Source organism: Pan paniscus, chromosome 13 (assembly GCF_029289425.2).
Source record: "Pan paniscus chromosome 13, NHGRI_mPanPan1-v2.0_pri, whole genome shotgun sequence".
Classification (NCBI taxonomy): Eukaryota; Metazoa; Chordata; class Mammalia; order Primates; family Hominidae; genus Pan; species Pan paniscus.
In genome coordinates this window covers 104009051-104025905 of record NC_073262.2, presented here as the reverse complement: position 1 = coordinate 104025905, position 16855 = coordinate 104009051, and the positions used below count along the sequence as shown (strand labels likewise).

The following is a 16855-nucleotide window of genomic DNA, read 5'->3' as shown; positions in this document are numbered from 1 at the left end:
GTTTGTTAAACTCGTTGTATAAAAACTGATTTTAACTGAGCCTATAGGATGCCTGATTTTTGCTTTGGGTGTTAACCCCAGATTGGTGGTTTTAATTCCTGGCTCCATGTCATTTTCAACACCTGGGAATCTTCTGCATACTACCAGCGCCACAGCGCTCCCTGAAATTAATTAAATCGGAATCTGGACTTAAGAGCCATTGCTCTATATTACATTTGGGTTTACAACCATTGTCTGGTTTTCTGTAATTAGTTTAGAGCATGGATATATTGATTTTATATTTTTCCCATAATTTTGTTATTGAGACCAGAAGTAAAGGAGACCATTCACTGTAAGTATTTGCCTTAATTATTTAATCCTTTGTTCCCGCTATGCTATCAAATTATATTGTGTCTATTCCTTAGGCCCAAAAGTCTGCTTCCCTTATCACTGTGGTTTAATCATTGTTAGTTTCTCTATTTGTAAATATAAATTCTTTTGGAGTACAAATGTTTATTTCTAGGTTTTAAGAAAAGTTTTTATATTTTCAGTTTAAATCTTTTTTAGTTATCTCCCATACCATCAAGCCAGCACTTTGTTTTACTTTTAACTAGGAATAAGGCTATTATTAATAATTAAGCTATAGGTAATTCCCAGATTCATTTTAGTCAGTGGTGCTAGGGAGAAAATAAGCTCAGATAAAAGTAAAACATATCTAATGATATCCCTTCATACTCAGTCGTGGGCACCCTAAAGTGTTAAGATGGGACTATGGAACTATGAATTACTGCCAATTCAGAGAATTTAAAGTCAGAATCATTTCATACCTACCAGTTCTGTTTAAGGAATAGTAACTATAAACAGTTATATGATACGTAGCAGTTACCGAATACTTTATTGCTTAGTAGATTATCATGTTTGATCCTCTTAATAACCTCATGAGATGTGTTATCACCTCCATATTTATTATCTGAATCTCAGAAGGGTTAAGTGACTTGTTCCAGCTCACTAAAATTTATGAATTCAGCTTTTCTACTCCAAAGCCCCTGTCCTTTTCACACTTCAAGGCAAACTAGTTATAATAAAAGAGTCTAAGTCAAACACAGAATTATGTTCTGCAGTAACATATCATGTTCAAAGTCAAAAGAGCCCTCTTTTGTTATGCATTATTAACTTTAAGATACTGTTTAGTGTGACTGGAATCATTGGAGTCATATTTGCCCTTCTCTTTTGAACTAAATTATCCAGGTAGTGACAATTCCTGAACTTGTGAAGTGCAGAAATACAAGGCTTGAATTATACAACTAATAATGTAGCATACAATTTATTTTATAGCTGAGACCTAGATGGGAGAAAGATTTTTATACAGGTAAAGGGTTTTTAATTAAGCTTAAAGGAATTATGGTTCATAACAGAACCAGAAAAAGTCCTTCAAATCCTGTTCCTTGTTTACATTAGCGCACATGGTAGATGATCATAGATGGTTACAATAATCACAGCAGAATTCCAATTAAATTCCTTTATAACAGCATAACCCCTCACTAATACCCCTTAGTAACTTTAATTTAGATTAGACTGTAAAGCAATCAGTAATTTAATCCATTCTCCCAGCCAAGATTCTCATAAGTGAGTGGCCAAACTTCCTGTCTTACCAGGGGAGGAGGAGATAGTCAAGATGTGACTGCCTTGTGATCATTTGATACTTTCTTAATTATTGTATGGTATACACTTTGTTTGTAATGATTGGACTATTTCTTGAGTGTCTAATACATGAAACATTTCTTTTTTTTCACATATATTTTTATTCTCCTGAATGACTTTTTGTAAAAGGCTGGGGTTTTTGTTGTTGTTATCTCTCAATTCTTATTAATATTTAAATTTTTCCATTATTGCTAAAGCCTATAAATAGTTGTTTTTAACTATATTAGTTCTAGGCACAGACAGGGTGGAGCAGATGACCAAAACTTACAATGACATCGACATGGTTACACATCTCCTGGCAGAGGTAGGAATATCTTTTCTTTCTCCAGTACAAAAAGGTAAAACTTGAGGATCATTTGGAATCTATCAAATTTGCACATCAAATGGAAAATGTTGTACGTGCTCTGGGTTATTTTGTATAAGGTTGTTGCTACTGGAACAACTGACATTTCAAAGTAGAATGTTTCCTGAAGTTTATTATTGTAATAATATAAGTTTATTATTGTAATGCTATAGAGGATTTTTAGTTAGTTATTTATTTAATGGTGTTGGCTTGCCTCCCCTTCCTAGAAAAGCATTAATCTTAAAAAAAAAAAAATCATTTTAAAATAATGCCTGCTGTTACTTACTCTACAGCAGAGCTGCCCATTCAGAAAGCAGTATCATTATCATTGCAAATCAATACCTGCAGTTTGGAGCATCTCCCCTTTTTTACTTTTAGTTTGGGCTGTGATTTGAGCTCACTTTGTCTATGGCATTTTTAATATGTATAGTGTATCTCCTCTAGTTGGCAATCAGTAGAGGTCTCCCTTTGTACCTGTTTCAGTTGATCTTATGGAAGACAGTCTTTCTTTAACACATCCTTCTCTCCTCTCCCCCCAGCTCTCCAGAATGATTTCTATGTATGCTACTTAGCGATTATTTAAAATGAACCTTAAAAATGTGGAGATAATCCCTCCATTTTCATATGCCTATGGAGAGAAAGGATAGAAGCTTAATTTTATTTATATAATAATTACTGTAAGCAGATCATATACAAGGCAGTGAGATGTATATTGACAGTTTTCTATCCTATAGAATACAGTCTTCACCACTACCACACAGATGGAATTCCTATGCCTTTGCGAGTATCACTACCTGCCCAGAAATAATAACTCTGGGTGGAAGCCTATTGCTTGACTTTTCTACAGACTTCCCTGCATCATTACCACCAGCTTCTTGAGACTTCTTTCTTCTCTATACTCTAGGCAGAATCCTGTGGCCTCAAAATTTCCAGTCTTTTATCTCCTGTTTTATTTCATATCATCATTCTTGAACCAGTTGACAACAGAGCTCTTGGCTGCACTTCCCTCTAAGCTGCTGAATGCACATAAGCTTTGCCCTAAATGGAACTCTTTTTTTACATACCTACCTGATCTATATCTTAAATACCTAATTCTGTATCATTACCATGCTTGATACACAATTGCATTCAACAAATATTTGTTGAGCTTTTACTGTACAGACCCTATCCTCATTTTTAAAGACTATGTTGATTTTCCAATTCCCCAAAATTGTAAGTTTAAAGTTTGGGTTGCTAGACTCTTAATTTACTAGGATGATCAATAAATCTCACTTGATACCAAGAAAAGAGATGTCCTCTTGCATTTAGAACAGTGGTGGTCATCCATTTGACCAACGTTTTAAAGCACTACCTGTGTGCCAGACCCTGTGTTTATTCATTTTAATGAATGAATGAATCTTGATGCTTTCTAGGACGTTGCTTTTGATTTTACCAAAACTGACCACAAAATTTCTGAACTGCCATTTAACCTTGTTTATACTCAAAGAAAAGGTGTATTTGGTATTTTAACAGAGGGATCGTGATCTGGAACTCGCTGCTCGAATTGGACAAGCTCTCTTAAAGCGGAACCATGTCTTATCTGAGCAGAACGAATCTCTGGAGGAGCAATTGGGACAAGCCTTTGATCAAGTAAGCCTTTGATCAAATGTCTGCAGTATGAAATAATTAGGTTTCATGCAATTGAAAATTTATTTTCCTAGGTGTCCCTGAAATGATGGCAATAGATAAATAACACCAGTACTTGTTGACTTTGTTGGTGTCCATTAAACTAATCAGTAGAGAAATTAAATGTTAATTGTACAGAGGAGAACTCACGTAACTACCTTGGTCAACTTAAAGTCTATATTAAGTATCCGTAATACCTGTGGCACCCTGCTTAGATATTAAAACTATCGATACCCTTTTGTGTAGACTTTGTGTGTGATCTTATCTGAAATTTATTTTTAAAAAATAGGTACCCAAATATGTTGGTATCTTTATTCAAAAACCAAACAAAGGAAGAAAGTAAAAAGAAACTTTGAAAATATATTTATTCTATAGCAATAAACGTTTGTAGTGAGAACTGACTTATTATTAACTTGGATGGTTACATTTCAAATTTTCTGTAACTTGTTATTTTTATCTGGTTTTGTTTGTATTTTATGAATGCATTATGGATGATAACATTTGAGCCTTTAGGTTGAAACTATTTGTTCCTAGAACTAAAATCAGTACTCCTAGGAAGACATGCACAGTGATATACATCTTAAAATTACAAGCCCTTATGATAAGAGTTTGAAGTAGGGATCTATTCTGATACTTTGAAGGTTCTTCAGTTTTGTCATGTTTTCAACTATGAATGTATTATTATCTTAGGTGAATTTTTCTCCTGTATTCCTATCATATATATACAATAAGAAAATTAGCTTTTCTTCTCACCTAGGATGGAAAAAAGCTGTTCTGTTGAATTAATGCTCTAAAATTGTAACTTAGGAGGTATCTCGGGTTTGTTATTCTCTTTTTAGTACTTGTTGCGTTAGTCAGTAAAACCTAGCAGCTGATTTTGTGATTTTCTTTTGTGATGAAAAATAATTGTTCCATGAATTAGAAGCTATATTGCTATAAATAATACAAAATAAAGAACATTAAAATCAAGCATTTTATATGGACAGGTTAATCAGCTGCAGCATGAGCTATCCAAGAAAGATGAGTTACTTCGAATCGTCTCCATTGCTTCTGAAGAAAGTGAAACTGATTCCAGCTGTTCTACACCTCTTCGGTTCAATGAGTCCTTTAGCTTATCTCAAGGGTTGCTGCAGTTGGAAATGCTGCAAGAAAAGCTCAAGGAACTGGAAGAAGAGAATATGGCTCTTCGATCCAAGGTACGTTCAACCTAATTGCCATTTTCCTTTACTTTAAAGGCTATAAAGTTCAGGTCCAGGTACTATTGAGGTAAAATATGGCATAAGTAAGGATTTGCTATTGGCATTCCAATTAGAGAGTCGTGGACAAGGAGCTGTATTTGTCTTGCCTTCCATTGTTCTTAGAACCCACTGAAAAGTGGATAGTAGCAGGTTGACAGTACAATAGTGAAAGTCACAGGATAGAAAATGTATCTTGTGGAGTTTACACAAGTAACTAAGTAGTTACAACTGTGATAAGAACTTTTACACAAGTAACTAAATAGTTACAACTGTGATAAGAACTATCTCAGAAAATCACAATATTCTGTGAACTTGTATAGTATGGGCATCAAGGAAGTCCTACTTAAGCAAGGATCATTTTAGCCAAGGCCAGGGATGAGCCAGGTAGAGATGTATGAACAGGTTGTTGGGTTTTTTCCTTTGTAAGTGATGAAATTTAGTCTTCAAATGAGAATTAAAGGTTTTTGTAGTTATTTCTATAAAATCACTAGAAGGTATTGTCACATACTGATTTTTTTCTTGAAGGCTTGTCACATAAAGACAGAAACTGTTACCTATGAAGAAAAGGAACAACAGCTTGTCAGCGACTGTGTTAAAGAACTTCGTGAGTATTAACATATTCTCTTTTGTACCTTTTGGACAATTCTTTGGTAGGGTATCTCCACCTCGGAAGTTAGATCACTGGTTTCAGTAGAAGCATCTCAAGAAACAATTTTAAATGGTTACTGAAAATCTTAGAATATCACATTGAGCCTACAACCCTAAATAAGATACCATATGTATTTTTAAGAAATATATTTGTTTCAAATTGCAATTATCATTACAGACCTATGTTTCGTAAGTAAGTTATAGCATGTTAGAGTGAAAGGAACCAAAGCTCTCATATTGTTGACGAGGAAATAGTCCTATAGAGGAAGATGATTTGCCAAAGTCAGAAAACTGGTAAGTGGCAGAGCCAGGGCTTAAATGATGGCATAAAACCTAACAATCAATGAGTATAAAGTGCCAGTTATGTTTCTTTAAAGGAGTATGTTTTAGTTTGAGGTAATGTTAACCAATTTTTTAAAACAAGTCAGTTGGAAAAAGATTGGCTTCACTGGAGAAAGATAAATTTAATTTCTCCATAAATACAACAGTTGTCCCTTACCTGCAGTTTCACTTCTCTTTGTTTCTGTTAACCGTGGCCAACTGCAGTCTGAAAATATTAAATCAAACATTCCAGAAATAAACAATTTGTGAGTTTTAAATCGCAAACCATTCTGAGTAGCGTGATGAAATGTTGTGCCATCCTACTCCATACCTCCCAGGATGTGAATCATCCGTTGTCCAATATCTCCACGCAGTATATACTACCTGCCTTCAGTCACTTAGTAACCATCTCTTAGTAGCTGTCAGATACCAGGTCAGCTATCGCAATATTGCAGTACTTGTGTTCAGGTAACCCTTATTATACTTAGTAATGGCCCCAAAGTGTGCTGATATATTGTTATAATTATTTTATTATTAGTTATTAATCTCTTACTGTGCCTAATTTATAAATTAAGCTTTATCATCGGTGTTTATTTGTAGGAAAACACATAATATATACAGTATAGAGTTCAGTACTATCTGTGGTTTCAGGTATCCACTGCAGGTCATGGAATGTATTCCCGACAGATAAGAGGGGACTACTGTATATAGCCTTTTACATTGAAAGCAATGATATGAAAATATCACATCAATTCATTTGGGCTATGGGCTTCAAAATGTGATATCTTAGAATAGCAGAATACTAGAGAACCAGAAGGAATGTAAATTGAATTTTCTCCTCCACCATGAATACATTACCCACCTTTTACACTTTAAAATACAGGAAATGATTTGCCCAAGAGCTCTCAGATCCAGATCTCCTGCCTGCGTATTGCCATCCTTTGAAATATTAGAGGCTGTCTGTCAATTTCAAAATAGCTTTACATGACACTGAGAAGTAGCTTTTCTGCTTGTATTTACATATCAAATTTTTCATATGAGATAGTGAATAAATTCCTAGTGGAATTCTAAAGGCTCTATTTTATGTGCATGTAAGAAGGCCAGGCTATAACAATTGCTCTAGAGGCTTTACTCAGTTTGCCACATATCCCTGAAAGGGGTATGCCAGAAAGTCTGTCTCCTACAGAAGCATTTCCATAGCTTTATCACATTCTGTTATAGATTGTGACTGTTCCATTCTGGAAATGTTCCTTTGTTAGATGTGTTAAGATTAATTTTCATTGCTTGTGGGATTTTATGTCCCTAAAGAGTTCTCAAAGAAATGAATGAGATTATCTCTTTGCACTTGCCCTCCTTTGAGCCTTCTTTCCTTCATAAAGAAAAAGATTGAGCAAATATCATTTTCATAAAGAAAACAATTGAAGCAAAACCTTTAGCCTGCTTGCCTTTATAAGTCGTCTCTCTTTTTAGCTTCATTGTCTCCTATTCTGTTCCCAGCATTTGCCTATTTCAGAAGAACTTTTATTTTTCTCTATTGGTTTCTCTGGATTTTTTTTTATGTTAGAGAAAAATCTATTCACGACAGTCCAGTGCTTGTTATAAAACAAGATTTAGCTCACAAGTCATAGTTTGCCAACTCCTTCTCTACATTTGTATTAATTTAAAAAATTTTTTTTTGCTTCCAAGGTGAAACAAATGCTCAGATGTCCAGAATGACTGAAGAATTGTCAGGGAAGAGTGATGAGCTGATTCGATACCAAGAAGAGATTTCCTCTCTTTTGTCACAGATTGTAGACCTTCAGCATAAACTTAAAGAAGTAGGTTTATTCATTCATTCAACAGATATTTGTTAAGCACTGACATAGTATCTTGCACCATGCTAAGTGCTAGATACAATAAACAAAATAAACATTGTCCCTGCCCTTTTAAAATGCCCTGATCTGATTGCTGTTTTAATCATCTTTATGTCATATAAGATATCATGAATAAATACTTTCAAGTCACTATTTCTCTTTGTAAAATGGGGTTAGTGCTTCCTCAGAAAGTGGTGTAAATTATTGACGCATGCCCATTGTCCTCTGAACACCTTGATAGATTTTGTATTCGAATGCCTATCTTATTTAGCTTTTGAAAGGTTAGCTTTTTGTAGGCTTTAAGATGATACCCCAGAGAGAAATTCTTCACATGTCTTTATAAGAAAGAGAATAGCTATATTTTACTTGGAAAGGCTTCACATGTCTTTTTTAATATGTTGTTAGCATGTGATTGAGAAGGAAGAACTAAAACTTCACCTGCAAGCTTCCAAAGATGCCCAACGACAACTGACAATGGAGGTAATGAAATCTTTATCTTGTGTAATTCAGGAGGGGAAAGAGTGACTAGTTTCTTTCATCTTCATGAATAAGAATTATTAAAGGGGAATTACCAGATTTAAAAAACAACAACAAAAGGTTAAGATGATATGAGATCTAAGAAGTAAAGCATTTTGGCTGGGTGTGGTGGCTCACGCCTGTAATCCCAGCACTTTGGGAGGCCGAGGTGGGTGGATCACCTGAGGTCAGGAGTTCAAGACCAGCCTGGCCAACATGGTGAAACCCCATCACTAATAAAAAATACAAAAATTAGCTGGGCATGGTGGTGGGCATCTGTAATCCCAGCTACCCAGGAGGCTGAGGCAGGAGAATCACTGGAACCCAGGAGGTAGAGATTGCAGTGGGCCCAGATGTGCCACTGCATTCCAGCCTGGGCAACAAAGCAAGACTTCGTCTCAAAAAAAAAAAAAAAAAAGAAAAAGAATAAAGCATTTTAAAAGTCCTGTCCCTAAAACTAGTAACGTGGTAACATCCTTCTTGATTAATAGGGAAAACCTCAACTTTATAAGATTCTTTAGGAGTATATCACTCTTTTACCAGCCGACCTAAACTAGCTCAACAGTTTTTAAAATAAGGTAAGTTCTAGTAGTAAATCTTTGTGCAGGTGTGTCAGGAGAAGAAGCAAAAAATCTCTTACTTTCTATCTACATAAAATTTTATTTATTAAATATAACTTAGTGATTCTTTAGCACGCATTAGTATCACCTGGAGCCAAGCACAGTAGCTCATGCCTGTCATCCCAGCACTTTGGGAGGCCAAGGTGGGAGGATGGCTTGAGCCCAGGAATTTGAGACCAGCCTGTACAACATAAGGAAACCTTTGTCTCTACAAAACAATCAAAAACTTAGCTAGGTGTAGTGGTGCACGCCTGTGGTCCCCGCTATTTGAGAGGCTGAGGTAGAAGGATCACTTAAGCCCAGAAGATTGAGACTGTAGTGAGCCATAATCACACCACTGCACTCAACCCTGGGCAACAGAGTGATATCTTGTAGGAGGGAGGGGGAAAGGATCACCTCGGAGAGCAAGTTTTAAATGGCAATTTCCAGGCACCATCCCAAGAGCTTCTACTTCAAGTGGTCTGGAGTGAGAGCCTAGAATCTGCATTTTTAATAAGCATCTTCAACCCTGGTGATTCTGATGAACTGGGGCATATACTGCACTTGAAGAAATTTTACAGTTAAAATATACTCTGAAAATTATGTACTCTTTTATCAGATGTGTATATCTAGTTGTAAAGAAGGTTCTGAAACAAGGCACGAAAATCTACTTGTTTAGGAGGATTGAGCACACTGACATTGTATATAACACTTTGTAGGCTCTTGATCTTGTCACTTACGGACTTCAGAGTGATGTTTAAAAAGATTAATATTATACTAAACCTAACTTGACTGTAGCTGTTATACTTCCTCTGTAAAGTGTATGAAGCATTCAATATTAAATTGACAGTTCTGGTAGTCTGGCTGCGTTTCAGACTTTCAGGATGTCACATCCGTGTATAATTTTGGCCAAGACACCCCTCCCTAATTCTGGTAGCTCAATATATATATACTCTTCTTGCTTAGTTTGTTTTAGTCTTTGTATTGAAATGATATTCATAAAGTTAGCTAGCCCTCTGGGTAAAATCAATACTTATCCCAAAAGGTTTCGGGGGTTTTTTTCCCTAATGTTGTTTTGGGAAGGCAATAAAGTACACTACCATCCTTTCTTTTAGCTGCACGAGTTACAAGACAGGAATATGGAGTGTCTAGGAATGTTACATGAATCCCAAGAAGAAATAAAGGAACTTCGTAGTAGATCTGGCCCTACTGCTCACCTCTACTTCTCCCAATCATATGGAGCTTTTACTGGGGTAAGAAACTAAGAAAGATGCTATGTATTTAAAGAAATTTGTTTAAGATTAGTTTGTCCTAAAAGTTGTATGGTTTATGATGGTATAAAGCGTCTGGAGAAGAGATTATATGATTTTTCCTTGTTTCTGGACTCCAATTATTGATTTAGGCCCTAATTTGTATATTGACATCTTCCTTAATACTCTTATTTATTCTAACAGGTGACTTTCCAGATATAGTGTATCAATAATACATAAGATGAGCCCTAAGGAAATTCAGTTTAGGACTGTGTACCATAGAACTAGTTAAACTTGGGTCATCCTACCCTAGGCCCACAGCCTGCCACTTACTTAAATGGTGCTTTGAATATCTAAAACCTCTTTCAATAAATCTTGAGTCTCCTGATATTTTTAACTTGTTAGAATGTAAGCTTCATGAGAACAAGATTCATCTTTGTTTGATTCATTTATAAATGGTATTTTTGGATTAAAAAATTAATAAAAACTTCTGAGTTTATATTAGAATTTGTAATGTTGGTTCAAAGAGTTGTTTTAACAATCTGATTCTTAAACTTCTGTGCAATCCTGTGAACTTTTTTAAAAGACTGAAACTATACATTTTAGTAGATTTTCTTAAAAATAGGGAGGCATAATTTTGTTTTTTACGTTTGAAATAATTTTAAACTTAGAATAAAGTTCCAAGAATAGTATAAAGAACTTTGGTATATCCCTCACATCGATTCTTCAGTTTTTAACATATTATTGCTTTTGCCATATCATTCAATCTCTCTTTCTCTTTCTTTCCCCCTGGGCTATTTTAACAGTAAGTTGCTGATATATACCTTATTACCCCATAGTACTTAAGTGTGTATTTACTAAAAACAAGGACATTTGGACACTCTTAAGGACACTGTCCTACATAAACACACTACAACCATCAGCATCAGGAAGTTGATGTTTATGCAGTATTATCATCTAATCCACAGAGCCCATTCAAATTTTTCCAGTTGTCTCACTAATGTCCTTCAAAGGATACATTGAATTTTGTTGTTTCCATCTGGGACAGTTCTTCTGTCTTTATTTCTCTTTCATGACTTTTGTAGGATGTCCTCAGTTTAGGATTGTCTGATGCATCCCCATGATTAGATTCCAGTAATGCATTCTTGGCAGAAATCATGCCATATTCTCAGAGCATGGTTTCAAGAGGTGCATAATGCCTATTTAGCCCATTGCAGGTGGTATTAATTAACTTTGAGCTCTTGGTTAAGGTAATCTGCTGGTTTTTTCCACTGTAAAGTTAACGGTAATTAACAGTTAATTAAATTAACACTACTAATTCACCGTGTAGTGATGAAAATCGGCAGATACTACCCCAACCAAGTGATCAAAGTAAACATTTTATGAGAGATACTTTGAGACTAAGTATCCTGTTCCTTATCAAACTATTACCCACTAGTTTTAGCACCCATTGATGGTTCTTATCTGGCAGAGTTATTACAGTGATGACTGCCAAATGGTGATTTTCAAATTTCATCATTTTCCAACATTTATTAATTGGCATTTTTCTTTTGTAAGTTAGTGCATTCCTGTCCCATTTATCTGTTCATTTGTTCACTTAGGTATGTCATGGACTCATGGATTTCTATTTTATTCAATAGATTACAAGCCATTGTTGTATATTCAATCTGTATGTAGGATATTCAGATTGTCCTAGATATGATCAGTAGGATCTCCTTTAAGCTGATCTTGTACTTTTTGTCTCAGCCCTGGAATCAGCCATTTCTCCAAAGAGCTCTGGTTACTTTTATTGAAGAATTGTATTTCGAATCCAAGATCTGGGTGTTAGGTGTGCCCATTGATTGCTACTAGAGTACTGTGGCTTCTAGGCCCTCTCAGCAGGTAGGACTAGGAAATATATGTATTTCATACCTATACCTATACTATATATGTGTATATATATGTTTTCATATATATATATATATATATATATAAAATCATGAGTTCACACCATTGCCTCCAATTCCGGTCATCCTCAGCTCAGTCCCACTGAGCATGTCACCCATATTAGTTGAGTCCTCATCCCTGACCAGAGGAAGAGGAAGCTTGCTTTTTTTTTAATGATTTTTAATATTATAAAAGCTATGCATGTTTATTACAGAAAAGTTGGAAATTACAGAAAAGCAAAAAGCAATTGTTAAATACCATTAAATCCCACCCTCCACAGAATCACTGTCAACACTAGATTTAGTCCTCATTCCTGACTGGGGGGAAGAGGAAGCTTGCTTGTTCTTTTTTTTAAGTGATTTTTTAATATTATAAAAGCTATACATTGTTTTTTGTTGGTATTTTTGTTTTTACTTTTTTTTTTTTTTTTTTTTTTTTTTTGAGATGGAGTCTCGCTCTGTCACCCAGACTGGAGTGCAGTGGTGCGATCTCAGCTCACTGAAAGCTCCGCCTCCCGGGTTCACGCCATTCTCCTGCCTCAGCCTCCCGAGTAGCTGGGACTACAGGCGCCCGCCAGCACACCCGGCTAATTTTTTTTTTTTTTTTTTTTGTATTTTTTTGTATTTTTAGTAGAGACAGGGTTTCACCATGTTAGCCAGGATGGTCTCAATCTCCTGACCTCGTGATCCACCCACCTCGGCCTCCCAAAGTGCTGGGATTACAGATGTGAGCCACCGCACCCGGCCAGCTATACATGATTATTATAGAAAAGCTAGAAATTACAGAAAAGCAAAAAAAAAAAAATTGTTAAATGCCATTAAATCTCACCCTCCACAGCATCACTGTCAACACTGGGTTTATGGCCTTTCAGACCTTTTGTTTTTGTGTGCCTGCACATATATTTTCTATTTATCATATCAGCTTTTTCCACTACTTTCCTATTTGAAAAGATTATGAAAAGGTAGTTGGTTCTTATTTAAAAGTTATATTTCCAGAATGTCTTTTTTTCCCCTGAATGTTAGCCTTGACTATTTCCTTGTATTTTATTATAAAACCAAAAGTATAGGGTTGTAGAGACTCTGTTAATTTAAGGGCAACAATCACTTTAGAAATCTCAAACTCTTTTTCTTAGGAATCTTTGGCAGCTGAGATTGAGGGGACTATGCGTAAAAAGCTGAGTTTGGATGAGGAATCTTCTCTCTTTAAACAAAAGTAAGTACAGGTCACATGTGCTGTTACTCAATCATTGCAATAGAAATTAAAAAGAAGCCACAATCCGAAGTGGCAAGTATTATGAGATTCAGTAGTAATTTGCTTACTATTCAGTGTTTTCCTCACAGTGTCCTTTTTTTGTGAGAGAGTTCTCTTGTTTGAAAGCTTATTTTCTGATGATTTCTCCTAAACAGCTCCTCAGGGTGGCTTTATTTCTGATGGACTGCACATACATGTCTCTTCTGTAGATGCTTTAGTGGCTAGCAGTGATAATAACGAACACTTCCTTTTTTGACAGAGCCCAACAGAAGCGGGTATTTGATACCGTCAGGATTGCCAATGACACACGGGGCCGCTCTATCTCATTCCCAGCTCTGTTACCCATTCCAGGCTCCAACCGTTCAAGTGTCATCATGACAGCAAAACCTTTTGAGTCTGGTCTTCAGCAAACAGAGGACAAATCACTCCTGAACCAGGGGAGCAGCTCAGAGGAGGTTGCAGGGTAGGAATCCGATGATAACAGTGATTCTGCATTTCTTTTCACATTGCCGCACCAGATTCACATATGCACATTCCAGCATTACTCTACTGTCCCAAGAAGGTTCTGGAACTGTCAGTTTTCCTTCACTTATGATGCCTTGTATCATTATTCATGAGACAGATCATGCCAAAGTCAAATTTTTTTGAATCTGTTTGGTCACTAGCATGAATACATCGGATGACACCTTCTCATAATCCGTGCTCATAATCTCAACTGCTTTGGTGATTTTTAGGATAAATGTAAGTTTGAATACATCTTGAGGACCATCGAGGTGCTGTCGATTTTCTGTTTATTTAAACTTGGATTTTTTTTCATTCCTTTTATTAATTCAGTACGTTGAATTCTATATAACTAGAAGGTAAACAACTTTACTGAAAAGTGAGCTGAAAGCTTTGCAAGATAGATGTTTGGCACCAAAGGGAAATGTTTCCTAACATAAAAATTAATCACACTAGGTTTCAGTTGCATTGCCTGGTCTGTCCTGGGCAGTGTTCTGCACCCACAGTAGCTTTGTGTCTTACTGCCTCACTGTTACACAATTATCTTAGGAGAAGATCTGAAACACATTTATGTGGATTTATACCCCAGTATCCCAGAGTACCCACAACTCAGCTTGCTGCTCTTCCATTTGATATCAATTATAAGATAGCTTCCAGTTTCAAAAGTGTTGAAGTCAAAAAATGGGCATCAGAGAACTATAAAAATGCAGTATTATATACAAATTTTGTTGTTTTCTTTTAAATGTTCTGCAGTGTTGATGGGTGATTCTGTGACCCAAAGCAAATTTTTTTCATATTTTAATATTTTTTAAAGTATTATGTTTTGTAACTGATAGTATGCCTTAGTTTAATCAGTAGCGTTTTTTTCCTTCTTTATGATACATAAAATAATGGTACCTCTTGCAATCTATGATACAGATTCAGCAAAATATAATATTTACTTTTGTGACCACCTAATATGAATTTATGGTTGAATGTGTAGTTTCATAAATTAAATGAAATAGAAAATTCAGAAAACACAGAATATCAATAAAGTATTATCTTGCCTTTCAAGTCATTTGCAATGATCTGTAAAAATGATATATAGTGTTGTTGGTGATTTTGGTTTGTTGTTATTACTTCTATATTCCAGGTATCTAGGAAAATACCATGTTTTTAATATCAGTCTCTTGAATGCTTACCATTATAGAAAGGAGAGGTCTGGGTCATGCTGATGATCCTCAAGATCTAATCAGTGAACGCGATTTTCCTATAGGAGCTCCCAGAAGATGGGCCAACCAGGACCCTCAGGAGATAGTGATTTGGCTACAGCACTGCATCGCCTTAGCTTGCGTCGACAAAACTATTTAAGTGAGAAGCAGTTCTTTGCAGAAGAATGGCAGCGGAAGATCCAGGTTCTGGCAGACCAGAAGGAAGGAGTTAGTGGCTGTGTCACCCCGACAGAGAGCCTTGCCTCTCTCTGCACCACCCAGTCAGAGATCACAGACCTCAGCAGTGCCAGTTGCCTTCGAGGTTTTATGCCAGAAAAATTACAAATTGTCAAGCCCCTTGAAGGTAATAAATCAGTAAGGGCCCTTACTAAGCCATGTGACTTACTGGAAGTTCCTTTCCCTGGAATTGAGATTTGTGTCTTAATTATAGGAACATTATGTACAGATGATCTTTTTATCCCTTAATCTTGCTGTTTGGGTGGCAAGACTGTAGTACTTTGTGGAAAATTAATGAATGAAGAGAGTTGCATTCTCTGAATCATCAGCCAGCAGTTCCCTTCTGATGTTTTTTAATATAAACGTGAGCAGGGAAGAGGAGTAATCTTTTTCTGTCCTTTGCTAAGGAATATCATTGACAGCAGTTTCCATGGTTAGATGAATAAGATATGATAAATGATAATGATCTAGAGATAATAATTCATCTCCACCTTCCTTTTCAAAAGAGTTTTTTACCCAAAAGTATAATTGACTTAGAGGTGTGTGTGTACCTGTATTTTTCCTTTTTTCAGTTCAGTTTCTATACTCTCCTAAGAAAGAGCTTGAATTCAAAATAAATTCCTTCATTTTCTGGAACAATGACAATCATTGAATGATTCTCTGATATTATCCTAAAAGAGTTCTGCATTAAATGAAATTTTGAGTATGTAACTTATAAAGACCCCTCAAACTCAAAGATTTTATAACTTAGTTGTATTCATTAATGATCAGTGCAGATATTTGTTGGAGTTGCCATTTTTAGGATGAAATGACTACAGTGACATAATTAGACATTGCATCTGGTGCAATTACTTGGGATGATCATTCACCAGGGTTCTGTAGCCTGGAACCAGTAGAACATATCCTCCTTTTCATTATCTTCTTCATTTTCCTATTCTCCCTGGGAGCCTGGCTTTTGACTTTCACCTTCATAGGCATAGTTCCAGGCCAGAGAAGTATTGACTTTTTTGTCACCTGGGAAAATACAGCCCACCTCTTAGGCACATATCTTCCATCACTGCTTCAGCAGCTAAGCTCCTTTCCTATTAAGGGTGTCTCCTTGGGGCTTTTTTCACCCCTTTAGGTGTCCTCAAAGTTAACTATTAAAACAGATTATGACTCATACCTTCGACATCTTGTCATCTTCCACTGAAAACTTTAATTTGCAGCTTTTACCAAATTATTAACACCAAATAAATAGTTTTATTGCTGTCGTTATTGTTATTACACATATAATTTTAGCTTGTGTTTTAAGATTTGTGGGAAATGTAAAACATGCCTTTTCCCCCTCCTTTGTTTTGCATATTCAGGATCACAAACTCTGTATCACTGGCAGCAGCTTGCTCAACCAAACTTGGGAACCATCCTTGATCCACGACCAGGTGTCATTACTAAAGGCTTTACCCAGTTGCCCAGGGATGCTATTTATCACATCTCAGATTTAGAAGAGGATGAAGAGGAGGGTATTACTTTTCAGGTTCAGCAACCTCTTGAAGTGGAAGAGAAACTTTCAACATCCAAGCCAGTAACGGGGATCTTCCTGCCACCCATTACTTCAGCAGGTGGACCAGTTACAGGTGAGAAGAGTGTCTGGTTGA

The 16855-nt window shown here is 36.0% G+C and overlaps 1 protein-coding gene across 3 annotated transcripts in view; it reads left to right on the top strand.

Moving 5' to 3' along the window:
• TRAK2 (trafficking kinesin protein 2) overlaps positions 1 to 16855 on the top strand; it is a 75119-nt gene that overhangs the window by 49268 nt on the left and 8996 nt on the right. For all 3 annotated transcript variants that reach the window (XM_034954803.2, XM_003820747.4, XM_034954802.3), the window contains 11 exons: positions 1908 to 1984; positions 3536 to 3652; positions 4675 to 4884; positions 5452 to 5530; positions 7582 to 7712; positions 8154 to 8228; positions 9979 to 10116; positions 13172 to 13251; positions 13550 to 13753; positions 15047 to 15345; positions 16568 to 16834. In XM_034954803.2, coding sequence (XP_034810694.1) covers positions 1908 to 1984; positions 3536 to 3652; positions 4675 to 4884; positions 5452 to 5530; positions 7582 to 7712; positions 8154 to 8228; positions 9979 to 10116; positions 13172 to 13251; positions 13550 to 13753; positions 15047 to 15345; positions 16568 to 16834 — 1677 coding nt within the window. The remainder of the gene's footprint in view (positions 1 to 1907; positions 1985 to 3535; positions 3653 to 4674; positions 4885 to 5451; positions 5531 to 7581; positions 7713 to 8153; positions 8229 to 9978; positions 10117 to 13171; positions 13252 to 13549; positions 13754 to 15046; positions 15346 to 16567; positions 16835 to 16855) is intronic.